This window comes from Carlito syrichta, unplaced genomic scaffold (assembly GCF_000164805.1).
Source record: "Carlito syrichta isolate Samal-C Ts95f unplaced genomic scaffold, Tarsius_syrichta-2.0.1 Scaffold135600, whole genome shotgun sequence".
NCBI lineage: Eukaryota > Metazoa > Chordata > Mammalia > Primates > Tarsiidae > Carlito > Carlito syrichta.
The window spans coordinates 47,182-61,678 of NW_007079696.1; the positions used below are offsets into that span (position 1 = coordinate 47,182).

The following is a 14,497-nucleotide window of genomic DNA, read 5'->3' on the forward strand; positions in this document are numbered from 1 at the left end:
GCCACATGATCCAAGAAGTCCACATCTAGTTGTATATACAAAAGAATTGAAAGCAGGACCTCAAAGACATATTTGCATGCTCATGTTGATAGCAGCACTATTCACAATAGCCAGGAGGTGGAAGCAACCTAAATGTCCTGTAAGTAAATGAAAACAATGTGGTATATACATGTGTTGGAATATTAATCCACCTTAAAGAAGAAAGAAATTTTGTCACATTCGACAACATGAATGAACTTGAAGGCATTATACTAAGTGAAATAAGTCAGTTACAAAAAGACAAATATTGCATCACTCCACTTATATGAAACAGGCTGAAGGGAAGAGTGGAATGGGGAGCTAATGTTTCATGGGTATGGAGCTTCAGTTTTGCAAGATGAAAGAGTTCTGGAGATGAATGATGGTAGTGTGATGAAACAACATAAATGTACTTCATTCCACTGAACATAAAAATGGTTATGATGGCACATTTTATCACATTTTTTTCTAAAACCTGGATCTTTTCCTGTTTCTTCTCTGAATCTTACACCATGTTCTATCCTTGCTATAGTTTGAATGCCCCCTCCAAAGCTCCTGTTGAACTTTAATTGCAATTGTGACAATATTGAAAGGTAGTTCCGGCTGGGCTCAGTGGCTCAGCCACTGAAAGTTAGCTTGTGTTCGTCCCAATCTCAGAGTTTCTATGTTTTGAGCTCACAGGCGCTTAATCTCAAAGATCCCAGCACTTTGGGAGGCCGAGGCGAGTGCATTGCCTGAGCCCGCAGGTTCGAGACCCACCTAGGCAACTTGGTGAGACCTAGTCTCTACACTACATCAAAAATTAGCCAGGTGTGGTAGCGCACGCCTGTAGTTCCGGCTATTGGAAGGCTGAGGCAGAAGGATTGCCGGAGCCTAGTGGGTTGAGGCTGCGGTAGCTGGGAGCATGCCACTGCCCTCCAGTCTGGGCAACAGAGTGGAACTCTGACAAAAAAAAAAAAAGGGTAGTTTCATTAAGAGTCATGAAGGCTCTCCCTCATGAACATATTAATACCATCATCTCAGAAGTGAGTTTCTGATAAAAAATGAGATTGGGCCTCTCTGCTTTGCTCTCTCACATATGCTTTTTTGTTGGGAGCCAGCCACGGAGGCCCACTGAGCATTAGGGATCAGGAAGGGCCGTTGACCCCGAGACCACTAGAATGCGTTCGGGAGCTATTGACCCCATTTCCTCCTCCTTTCTACTCAGCACTAACCAGATTAAGCTCCTGTGAGCTCACAACATAGAAACTCTGAGATCTTGATGAGCACAAGCTAACTTTGGAAGCTCATTGCTCCCATTCTTCCTCAAACTGCAGTTTTGGCTTTCACACAACTTATAATTTAAACTCGTGTCTCATCTAAGAGCCTTAGTATTGGTCACAGGCTTCTGGGTCATGATCTTAGGATTTATTGAAGGTGTAAATTGTAGAATATAGTTTTAGAAGACAGCCATTTTGTTGAAAGAATGCGGCTGGGTTACTTGCAGGTAGCCCACTGTGAACTTTGGACCAGGTCACATTCCAAACATTCTGGGATGGGCCACTTTCATTTGTAAAGTAAATACTTAAGCTTCTATAGAATTGTTTAACTTGGCATAAATCAATCAGTTTAGGATGAAAAAGGTTTATAGAATATATCAGTCACGGATTAGGTTATCCTTTGTTATGGGATTTTAAGATTATCATATGAAAAGGGCTTAAAGGCAATCATTGATTAAGTTTTCATGAATTAAGGTATCTGGTGGGTGGGGGACGCCCCTCCCACATCTGACTTTGTGTATAAAAGACCCGTTGTAATTCCCAGTAACACACATCGCTTCTGCACTAGACTGGAGTCCAGTCTCTTTCTTTCTCTCTCTCTCTCTTTCTCTCTTCTTCCCCCCAATTGCCGACGCCATCTCCACCTTTGGGGTACCCTGAACCCAGCTGGAGCTGGTCTCCAGCACTTTTTTTTTTTTTTTGCTGTTCTATCTTCTACCATGTAATGATGCAGCATGGTCCCTCAGTCTTAGGCTTCCCAGCCTCCAGAACTATAAGAAATAAACCTGTGTTTTTTAATAAACCCAGTCTGTAGTATTCTGCTATAGCAACACAAAATGGTCTGACAATCCTCTAATTTACTTCCCTTTTTCTCTTTCCCTTAAAAAAAAAAAGCTTATGTCTTTTGTTATAATCCCAAGCTCTCAAAAATGCTGGATTTGTGCATGTGTGTGCCCATACACAGAGACACATACACAGGTATTTGTGGCTAAAACAATCAATTCAGTCAAATACCTGTCAGTTCAGAGTTAAAGAAGTAGACCTTTTCTGGTAGACTATCCAGCCACTATTAGACTTCAAAGTTAAAGAACCAAGGTCATGCATGAGAACTTAAAAACCTCAAAGTAGCCAAGTCTAAGAGCAGAATAAAGAGAGAAGACTTACTGTATTTCACCAAAAGAGCTGGGCAGGGCAAACTACTGCTGTGGAAACAATATCACCTCCTGATCTGCCTCCTCCACAGGTCCTGCCCTACTGATCATAAAGCCTTCCAAGGAAGCTATAGTAAGCAATGAGCAACAGCCACTACACTCTCCCCACACAGTGGCCAACTCTCCAAATGGGAGACCATATTCCCCAGTGCTGCTGCCAGGATGGTTTCTAATCCCCAGGTTATCCATGCCCTCCTCAAGGCACAGCCCCTAAGCTGATTGGCGTTACGCAAGTTCTAGATCTTGCCCAGCAACAGAGAGGGACGGTCCCTACAAAACCCTACCTAGGAGGGAAAATAATTCTCCAGAGACAAATGGACTAAATCAGAACTTGTAGTCAAAGAATGGGCAATTTCAAAAGTCTGACCTCTAACCCATGTCCCAGAAACCACTAGAATGAAATAAGGGAGAACAGATGTAGTCTGTGATTTAAAGAACATTTCAAGGAAAAAATGGCATGGAAGTAACTGGAGACTTCCTTCTCAAATTCCCATTAAAAATCTGTGGTGCCATCTGAAAATAAAAACATGTCCTAAATGTTTTATTCTAAAGAAGCAAAATGAGAATAAGCATCATCCAGATTTCAGAAGGAAAGTCTCCAAGAGTCATCTATCTTCCATTGGAGTATCCAATCTCACTCACATAGTGCCTTTCCTCTGCTTTCTCTGCTTTTTACCTCCAAAATCTGAGAGTCCTTGGTTCCACTCCTCTTCAGAGGCACACACAGCTGCTAGCCAGCTCCCATCATCACACCTCTAGTTTGAGTGCTTTCTTACCCATGTGCTCAAGTCCCTCAAGCCTTACACAGAGTAAATGAGTCTTTGCTCCATATTTTATAAATATTAGATCAACCATTCCATTCACAAGACACTTCTTATGTTTGCCTGAATCTGAGTGGGTCTCTTTGAATTACTAGAGGATTTGAAAGGAAACGTATAGCTGTAAGGGTAACTAGTATGGGAGAGGTAGTACAATACCTCGAATTTGTCATTAAGGCACCGGAAATGCTACAATCAACATCTTTAAAAAAGAACCTGCAAGGAATTGAATCAAAGAGTAGAGAAAAACAAGAATACAAAAGGCATTTGGAAGATATTAAAAAATAAAAACTCCATATATCAAAATCTACAAGACAAAGACAAAGTCGTACCCATAAGCATTGTCCTTATAAATAGTTTCATTATTTACAAAAATAAGGACAATGTATGAACCAAACATTCAAATTCCTATTTTAGAAAACATTAATGCTAATGAATGTATAATGAAGAAAATAAAAGAAAAAATAAATTATATTTTCAAATAGAATTTAAGAGAAAGTGTTAGAAAATCATAAAAATAGGCAAGCCCCCGGAAAAATCTAATCACAAAAGATCAACTATATGAACAAAATGATAAATGAGAAAAATAATATAGCAAAATATTCAGAAGAATTTCTAAACTAAAAAAAAGCCAAGAAAAAATGAAAAAGCTATTAATTAATAAATCCTTTTCCGTTTCACTATCTAATTCCTTATACCCCCTCAGAAAAAGATTTTCAGGCTGGGCTCGGTGGCTCAGCCTGTAATCCCAGCACTTTGGGAGGCTGAGGCGAGTGGATTGCCTGAGCCCTCAGGTTCAAGACCAGCCCAGGCAACTTGGTGAGACCCCCGTCTCTACAATAAATAAAAAATTAGCCAGGTGCTGTAGTGCACACCTGTAGTTCTGGTTACTTGGAAGGCTGAGGCAGAAGGATCACCGGAGCCCAGCAGGTTGACTCTGGGATGGCTGTGAGTGTGCTACTGCACTCCAGCCTGGGCGATGGAGTGAGATTCCAACTCAAAAAAACAAACAAAAAAAAAGGTTTGCAGATCTAAATGATTTTACTGAATAATTATCTCCCCCCACCCCATTACTGCTTCAGAATGACTCACATTCCTCCTATAGAAAACATTCTAAAACATAGAAAAGATAAGAAGCCATTCAAGTCATCAAGGGAGAGAAGACACATTTTATCAAAGATAGCACAAAATTATGTATATATAGTATGTATCATACTAATGTGTTATATATCAATAGTTTTATATAACAACAGCAACTAATTACAAGACATAAAAAATTAAAAAACACATAATGGCCAAAAAGAGTGAAATCTACAAACATAAATTTAACAAGAAATGTAAAAGATTTATATGAAGAAAACTTTAAAGCAATTTTTAAGGACACACAAAGAAAATTTTGACAAATGAAAGACATGTCATGTTCTCAGTGTGTTCCAACCTCATAGAGATGTCAGTTTCCCCTAGGTTAATTTATACATTTTCTTACTGAACATTTAAATTTAAATTTTAATAAAACTAACCAAACTGATTATAAAATTTACATAAAAATAAACCAACAGGAACCATAAAAATTCTCAAAAGGAGAAGCTATAAATGGGGGTCTCTAGCACTCTCAGACATCAAAACATTAGACAATCTAATTTCAGAGTGTGGTTCTGGCATATGCACATGCAGACCAGTGGAACAGGAGAGAAAGTCTAGAAATAGATTCAAAAATATAAGTAATCTTTTAAATCAGAGGACAAGAGATAGACTATTTAATAAATGATTTTGGTACAAATGGAGACATCTGGGATGGAGGTATGAAGTTGGATCTATTTATCACACCCTGTACTTGGATAAATTCCAAATTAATCAAAGATTTGATTAAAAATAAAAAGAAACTATAAAAGCACTATAAGAAAATAAGGGAGCTGGGCTTGATGGCTCAGTCTGTAATCCCGTACTTTGGGAGGCTGAGGTGAGTGGATTGCCTGAGCCCGAGGGTTCGGGACTCGCCTGGGCAACTAGCAAGACCTCATCTTTACAATAAATCAAAAAAAATTAGCTGGACATGGTAGTGCACGCTTGTAGTTCCAGCTACTTGGAAAGCTGAGGCAGAAGGATTGCTGGAGCCCAGCAGGTTGAGGCTGCGGTGGCCGGGAGCAGCCACTGCATTCCAGTGTGGGCGACGGAGTGAGACTCCAACTCAAAAAAAAAAAAAAAAGAAAATAAGGAAAGATTATTTTATAACTTAAGGCTAGAGCAAGTATTTATAACTATAAATAAAAATTCACAGGCATAAAATAAAAGTTTTTTAAAATTTTACTACAGGAAAAGAATAAAACAACTTAAGTAAAATTAAGAGACAATTGACACCTACTTCGAGTGATAAAAGTGTAAAATGGTTGGGTAAATACTTCCACAGATAATGAGTTTTAAACTGGACAAAATATATAAGGACAATTATCTGAAGGCCCTGGAAAGTGAACATAAGAAGGTAGAAACTTGGCAGAGGTTAAAAGTAATGCATAAGAATTATAAAAACGCTTAACTTTTTTGGTCTGAGAGTGTTATCCAACTCCCTCACTCTCATCTAACATTGACAAATGGCTGCAACTCTGAAAACAGCAAAGAAGCAATAACAACCACAAAAACCAAAGGAGATAAATAGACAATCAGTAGAAAAATGACAGGCCCAAATCCAAGTATATTACTGTATTAAATGTAAATGTACTAAACATTCCATCAAAAGGCAGGGAATGGAGTGATAGACTCCATAAAAAGCAACACCTAACTATTTAAAACACCTATTTAACTCTTTAAAAGAGGTGTGCTCACACCTTATCAACAAGGGTACCTCAAAATGAACATTTGTATATCTCACCCTGAATTGTACCCCACATCTTTAAAATTAAGTTGTTTTAAAAATGTGATATAAATACAAAGACACAAAAGGGTTGAGAGTAAAAGGATGAAGAAAGATATACTATGCAAACAAAGAGCATAAAAAAGCTGGAGTGGCCATATGAACATCAGACAAAACAAACATTAAAATGAGTACTACTAGAGACAAAAAAAGACCTTCCATAACAATCATAGAATAAATACAACAGAAGGTATAATAATTATAAGTATATAAGTGCCTAATAAAAGTGCTTCAAAATACACAAAGCAAAATTTGATAAAAAGAAAGAATACCCAGCCCATAATCATAGATGGAGATTTAAAACCTCTCTCTCAGTAATCTATGAATGCACTACGTAAAAATCTGTATAAGTATAAAAGATCTAAATGACACAATCAACCACCTTAATCTAACCGACCACTTATGGAATATCATGCCAAACAATTGCAGAATCCACATTCTTTTCAATAAAACATTTTCTAAAGCACAATAAAATAAGTTTCTCTTGAAACTCAAAAGCTTGAAATCATACAGAGTATATTTTCGGACCATAACTGAATTAAATCAGAAATCATACAACAAAAAAATAACTTGAAAAATATGAATTATTTGAAAAATTTAAAAACACACTTCTAAATAACACATGAGATGAAGAAATTAGAGGAAAAGTAGAAACTATTTTGAACTGAAAAGTAATAAAATACAATGTATTACAATCTTTGGGGGCCGGGCTTGGTGGCTTAACCTTTCATCCCAGCACTTTGGGAGTCCGAGGTGAGTGGATTGCCTGAGTCCCCAGGTTTGAGAACAGCCCAGGCAACTTGGTGAGACCTCGTTTCTATAATAAATCAAAAATTAGCCAGATGTGGTAGTGCGCACCTGTAGTTCTGGCTACTTGGAAGGCTGAGGTGGAAGGATTGCCGGAGCACAGCAGGTCGAGGTTGTGGTGGCTGTGAGCGTGCCATTGCACTCCAGCCTGGGCGATGGAGTGAGATTCCAACTCAAAAAAATGTTTAAATAAAATAAATAAATAAATAAAATCTTTGGGATATGACTAAAGTAGTGGTTGGACAGAAATTTATAGTTTCTTATAATATATAAAAAGAAATATCTAAAACCAACTATTTAATCTTCTACCTTAAGAAGCTAGAAATATAAGAGCAAATTAAAATCAAAGTAAATTGAATTAAAAAATTAATAGAGACTTCAAAACTTTCATATAGTCCTAGTAGGAATGCAAAATATTGAAGTCAATTTGGAAAAGTTTGGCAATTTCTTACAAAGCTACACATATGCTTACCAAAGGATCCAGCAATTCCACACCTAGGTATTTATCCAAGAGCAATGCAAAAATATATCCACAAAAAGACTTTTATACAGAAATATTCATAATGACTTTATTCATAATAGCCCCAAACTTGAAACAACCCAAATGTGCATCAACAGATAAATAAGAAAACAAATTGTAGAATATCCATATAATAGAATACAACTCAGTAAAAAAAAAAAAAAAAAGAAAGAAAACAACTAGTGATACACATACAACATGGATATATCTCAAAACATTCTACTAAGTAAAATAAACCAGACACAAAAGTATGGTATTATACAAACCACACAGTTCCATGTGTATAAAATTCTAGGAAAGGCAAAACTAGTCTAGAATGACAGAAAGTGGATCAATGCATGCTTGGAGTTGAGTGGGTGTCAGAGTATGGAAGTTTGAGAAAACTTTTTGGGGTGATTATAAAGAGGTATAAGAAAATTTGAGGGTAATTGAAATGGTCTAGAGGTTGCCTGGAATGGTTTCTATCACATAGTTAAATATGTGATAGAAATAAAGAATCTCTTATTTATTTGATTTGTTACCCAATACATTCCTGAAAGATTAAAGCAGTAAATATGTTAAGCTAGAAAAACTAGAACTGTATGTAAGAATATATTTATTAAAATAAGTTAAAAATTAATTTGTATATCTGAAAAGCCTATTAAAATGACAAAAAGTTAATGTTTTAATTATACAAAACACTCATTTAAAATGACCAGGAAAGAAATAAAAATAACAAATGGGTAAAGATATTTTCAATTCACAAATGAACACAACAAAAAAATGTAAACCAAATATCACATGTCCTTCTTCATACATGGGAGCTTAAAAATTACATCTCATGAAGACACAGAGTAGAATGGTGGTTATCAGAGACTGGTAAGGGGGAGAGGGAGAATGAAGAGAAATTGCTTTAGTAGGTACAAAAATACAGTTAGATAAACAAAATAAGTTCTAGTGTTTGATAGCACAGTGGGTGACTACAGTCAACAATAATTATTGTATATTTCAATATAGCTAGAAGAGAAGATTTGAGATGTTTCCAACATAAATAAGTAAATTTTTGAGGTGATAAATGTCTTAATTACCCTGCTTTGATCATAACACATTGTATGCATGTATCAAAATATCACATATATCCAAGAAATAGTATAATTATTATATATCAATTAAAACATTTTTAAAGTCTAGCTCATCTAGAAATTAAAGAAATGTAATTATTTTAAACTCCATGAATTAGAGAAGAAAAAAATTTAGTGCTAGCAAGAACGAGCTATAACTGATTATTAGAATACACACTGCTGATGGCAGAGTAAATTGATACAAACCTTTTGGAAAATGATTTCTCTCTCTCTCTCTCTCTCTCTCTCTCTATATATATATATATATATATATATAGATGTACCTTCTGATCTAGGAAACATATTTCTCAGAGCCTATCCCAAGAAAATAATAATTTAAAAGTAATTTTATGCAAAAATGATGCTTGTGATAATGTTATAATCTACTAAAATACTAGAGTGATTAAGTAAATTATGGTTTATTCACCTGATAAAATAATATACTTCCATCAAATGGATTCCTATAAAATCTATGCAAACATAAAGAAAAACACTTAAAATCTAAATATAAAATTGTACATGTAGGCCTTTAAAGACAATTGTAAAAAAAAAAAATGTGCAAGAATAAAACTGACTCTGCCAGCATTTCTGTTGGGGTATTGGGATTATTGGTGACTTTTTCTTCCTCTCTATACACTTTATTGCAAACATAATTATTCTAAGTGTATTTATTTAAAAACTTAGGGCAGGTGAGGGCAGGGAAAACACTTACTCGGAACTGTCAGTATCTGTGCTGGGGTTGTCCTTACCACGCCCTCTAGCAATGTACACACAGTTGATGATAACGGTGCAGATGATGAACATGCTGAACAAGGTGGCCAGAATCCATTAAGGCAGATACACTGTAGGATGGCTCATGCCATTAGTTACTGTGGTGAAGACCGCGGGTACCCCTCTAAGTCCCCTTTTGTGTGGACACATCATATCCTCTGACCGTGAGTACTGGCTGAGAACAACTCACAACTGTCCCCTCCCCTGCATTCTCCTCACCTGGACAGCTACACAACTCCTTCCACATGTCTGACTGACTCAGACCTTTGCTTCAAAGTTGGGCAATTCTGTGGTGCAATTTATGCTCCTGAGGTCCTAGTGCGGTCAGGCTAATGCGGACTCAGCTGAGACCACATGCTTGTGTGGCTCTTCCTTTTTCTCCATTCTGCTTCCCTTTCTCCTTCTCCAGAGAAAGCTCCTCTATTAAATCACTTAAATAAGAACTTCCATCTCAGGCTCTGTTTCTAGGGAACCCAACCTAAATAGTTATTCATTACCATTTCCCTTAATATTTTACTATGTCTCCCCATCCATATCTTTTTCTCTTCCCCCCTACCTAAAACTGCCTGGTGTCTCCTCCAGCCCTGGCACACATCAGAAATGCTTAATAATCCCATCTGTCTTTACCCTTTAAGATTGAGGTTGCAAACTCTAAGTGTCAAGAGCTTGGCAAGCTATATAAATGGGTGAAATGAACTTACGTTGGGTCACAGAAGGGGCAGTTACAGTGAAACAGAGCTTACATGTCCTCTCTAGAACAGGCAGAAGTTTTCGCTACGCCAATTTTTGCCAAGTAGGTATGTGGGTCTAGCCTTGGCAGAGGTTCCATTTTTCAAGAGAAGTTGGAAATCTGAGGTATTCTGGTTAGAAAGTATTTCCAAAACCTTTTAAACACTGTGTAGCCCCAACACAATACATATATCATCTCAATATGGTGCACAGGTTGCCAGGTGCACCCTTGTTTGGGTGTCAACTTAGGCACCTCTTTCTCTAAAGAAGCCTTCCTTAATGCCTTTAAAGCACAGCAGTGCCTCTCCATACTACCAGTCTCACTAAAGAGATCACCTGTGTTTTGGTCTACCATCTTCTGAGGTTGCAGAATCTCAGAGCAGGGGCCCACCTTGCCCACGCTCAGCACCCAGCACAGTCTCAGCCGCACAGTCATATGCACTCAGCCAGATTTGTGGCAAGAATGAGCCTATGTAACACTCAGTAAACATATGGAAATCCTAAAGTTCATGCACTTTTCATATGACCTGAACTTAGTAAAATGTGCAACATAAAAGGATATGAATGAACTGAGATTCTAATGGCCAAACTTCTGACTGAATTGAAGGGCCCAAAAATAAACAAGGCACGCTTGGCACTGAAGCGGTAGATTGTTCTCTTTTTATTCAACACCATAAATGTCTGCAAAACAAACAGACAGAAAGACACAACAGGAATTAAATGCAGTGACAACACAATATTTATCATAAGTTTACTTAGAGAAAATTCAGTGAAGACCTGGCCTGGCTTATTATGAGAACTGCAACTTCTGACTGCAGAGCTGTCATTCTAAAGCCCAAGGTACTTTCTGACAATCTACACTGTGACTCTAGTGGCCAATAGATTCCCCCATGTGTGTCCTGGATCTCAAGATGAGTGATGGGCTGTGACTGTTCACCCAATGGGATACTCTGGAAGAAATAGAGATAGGAAACATGGACCCTAAAAATACCAAAAGGAGGGGTATAGAGAAATAACTGGGGAAAACAAAGCCCTTAAATTGTACTTCATGGATTGTATCCATGGAGACAAGGACTAGAAGAGAACTTGAAGAGATTGAAATTGAGTTTGGACTTTCAGATTCAGTGGATTATTTTAAATTATTTGATTATTAATTAAAACTTTGTAATGAATCTTAGAATAGTAAGTAAATTCAAGAGTCCATATTGCTATGCTTCAGGTCTGAACTGCTCTACATGAAATAATCAGTCAATTCTAGCTTTGATGATCTTCAAGAGAAAAGTTACCAGGTTTCCCAGACTTGCTCTCTCATTCCCCACATAGACATGGGGCAAATCAGCCTGTGGCTCTTAGCTAAGGAGGTGGGTACTACACACACAAGGCATTTGGAAATGTGTGTAGGTGTTTTGGGTTGTCTGTCACAATGACTAGGGATTCTACTGGCCTTTAGTGGGCACGTCCAGGGATGCCAAACACAAGACAGACCTGCCAAATGATACACTGTGCCCACTTAGGCCCCACTGAAGAACACTAAGCCTGTGCCCATTTCTTCCTGGCACAACCCCCTGGGTTCTGGGAATGAAGCAGCCCTTGGACAACAACCTGGCACTCACAGGCTTTGAACATCAAGCTTCAGATGTCTCTCTTTGCATTTAACTGCAATTTGGCTGTCACCTTATCTGTCCCCAAGGCTGTCAGTTACAAAAGCCTTCATAGAGTGAGGGTCATTCCTGTCTACCCATCTCACAGTGCCTTTCAGATTTGCAAAAAGTACTAACTGGCCATGTAATCCAACATGTTCTCAGACGAGAGAGACAGACCTTGGCACCTAGGCCCAAAGACAGCAGCGTGAGTGCTGCCTTGGCGCAGATACCAGAATGTCAGCCACTGCCAACCATCAGCCTTCTTTCAGTGAGTTGCTGGAACTTCCTGCTCTGGTGGCCATCCAGCTGCAAGGAGAATTGTGAACTAGAATATTTTCTTTTGCCTCCATAGTGATGAAACGAGCTACAGGGTTATTTTAAAACAATGAGCCCAGGAGCCCAAGACCTGCTTTGGAAATTCTGTGCCTTTCCTTTGAATAGACAGACAGTTTTAGGCAGAATTTTAGGGGAGAGAGGTGAGTCACCCCAGATTAATAGGTGACATAAAATGACTTTCCTTCTGTGCCCTTTGATTTTGATATTTTATTGATGCCTCTTCTTTCTGCTTTAAATATTTTAACTAATGGTATAATTAACTATACTTGCCAGGGCTTTAATGATTAAAATGATAGGTACCAGCTTCTTTTGCCTGCTTGCTGACACATCTCCATTCTTTTTCCCTGCTGTTCTTCAAAATGGGAACGTTTAAAGAGAGGAAGGGCCTTCGACTATAGATTTGCATCTCAGCTCCACCACTCACTGGATGCTTGACTGAAAAAAGCTGCCTCCCCACAGAAGGTTTCCTCTTCTATGAGGTGGAGTGCTGACAATGACCACACAAACCTCGTATGACTTGATAGCACCAGTCATGAAAAACTAGATGTGTAGAACTCTAAACAACACCGTGTCTTCTGAGTGAAAGGAAGGACCCAAGCTGAGAAGAGGTAGTCCTAGAATAACCACTCACACTGAAACAGAGTCTGTCCACCCCACACTGTTTGCAGCACCCCTAGCTGCTGCCCAACTCACAGACCCTTTATCCAGCATTGAGACAGAAGGAGACCTCTAGCAGATTCTGGGACATCTGGAGAATAAGAAATATTGCAGTGTTCTTGCTCCTTCATTTCTCATCTCTTGGCTTGTTCTTCCCACCTGTATCCTACTTTCCTCTATATACCTCATTCCCATTTGATTTGGCAGCCCTGAAGCCTGTCCCAATTTAAGGACATGCAAACCAAATAATCTTTCTTTGAGAGGGCAGTTTCTTGTGGGTGCCCATGAAAGATGCTTTCAGCATCCTATATTTTCTATGGCTTCCCGAAGTTCGCAGCCTCCTTCCCCTCTGACCTTAGTCTGGCAAGGTGGGTTTTCTATCCTCTACTGAATCACACAATGAGATGATGATGACAAGGTCCTCTGAACCTTTCCTGAAAGGGGACAGTCTGCAGACAACTGTGTTCACAGTCCCAGGTTTAGAGTAGCCATCAGAAGAGCCCAAAGTTCACATTTCTTCACTCAGAAGCTCCTTTAAGCTTTTACTAGAATTTCCCTGTAATAACTATATCCAGGTAGATAAAACAGTAAGGCTTTCACATATTTGCCCTGGATTTACATACAATCTGCATGAGCCCACTTGGTTACTATTTTCTTAGGCATCATTTATTGAGCTCCTACTGTACATCAAGTCTGATCTTCAGTAATCTAATTTAATAGCCTAAAAAGCTTATTGTCCAAGAGTTTTTCAGTGTAAAATCTTGTGCTGAGGTGGGCATTTCTGGACAGTGATATTAATTCTTTATATCAGCACAATGCTTTGTAGTTATAAAGTGCTTTCTTAGCCTGTCAATGCTATAACAACCTCAGGCATGATTACCATTTTACAGATCAGGAAAGTGAGGATTTGTGAAGTGACTTGCCTAGAGCCATAAAGCCAATCACTTGACCTAGACCTAACTTCTGGGACTGCTAGTCCTGTCCTTTTTCCAAATTCCATTTTGTGATTTCTCTCTTCTTCTAACCTTCCTTCAGCTCCTCTTCCTCATCTTTTCCCCCGATTCATGCATTGTGGAGAGAAAATGGGAACTGAAAAGGGGTTCTCAGGACTATGAAGGCAAGGAAAGGGGTAAGAACAAAGAAGAGGTACAGTCTGCCCTCTATAAGTCCCAAGATTGGTGTTTGGAGAACCTTTAACACCAATTATAACTGCATGGTTAGAACACTCCCACCTCCCTCATGAGAGTACCTTATGATTTCTGTAGAATGGGTCCAAGTCTTCCAGGGGCTTTGCTATCAGCTCACAGGGAATGTCTCCATAGAGCTTGGGCAACTTCCTGGAGGCCTTCAGGTCAAGCTGAGGCCGAGGCTGGGGTTCTTCCACTGTCTGCTCTTTAGACTTCTTTTTCTCCTTTTGGATGGAGATCCGCTTCTCAATTGCAGCCAGAGAATCAGCAGTGAAGGGGCGGAAATTCCGTGCGTCTGGGAAGATCACTGGGTAGCATCTGTCATCCATCTTCACCCTCAAGACAGAGAAAAGCCACAGATCCTCAGAGAGCTCTTGGAGGGTAGGAATAAAGCAGCCTACCCTGGGATTCCACTCCCAAAATATAGTGTCATGAAGATCTAAGAGTTAAGGCTGAGGTGAGGGGGCTTGGGAGCTGATTGGCTGTGGGGCAGAAGAGGTGACCACCACTGTTAGTATAGCAGGAACTTCTGG

General features: G+C 38.8%; 1 protein-coding gene across 1 annotated transcript in view; it reads right to left on the bottom strand.

Annotated features, from left to right (window-relative positions):
• The window catches only part of SCN11A (sodium voltage-gated channel alpha subunit 11), a gene marked incomplete at its 3' end in the record, with an annotated part of 61,167 nt that extends 46,874 nt beyond the window's left edge, over positions 1 to 14,293 (bottom strand). The window contains exons 1-3 of the mRNA XM_008049429.1: positions 14,027 to 14,293; positions 10,704 to 10,822; positions 9,354 to 9,455 (exon numbers count right to left, since the gene is read on the bottom strand). Coding sequence (XP_008047620.1) covers positions 9,354 to 9,455; positions 10,704 to 10,822; positions 14,027 to 14,293 — 488 coding nt within the window. The remainder of the gene's footprint in view (positions 1 to 9,353; positions 9,456 to 10,703; positions 10,823 to 14,026) is intronic.
• Positions 14,294 to 14,497: the final 204 nt, after the last annotated feature.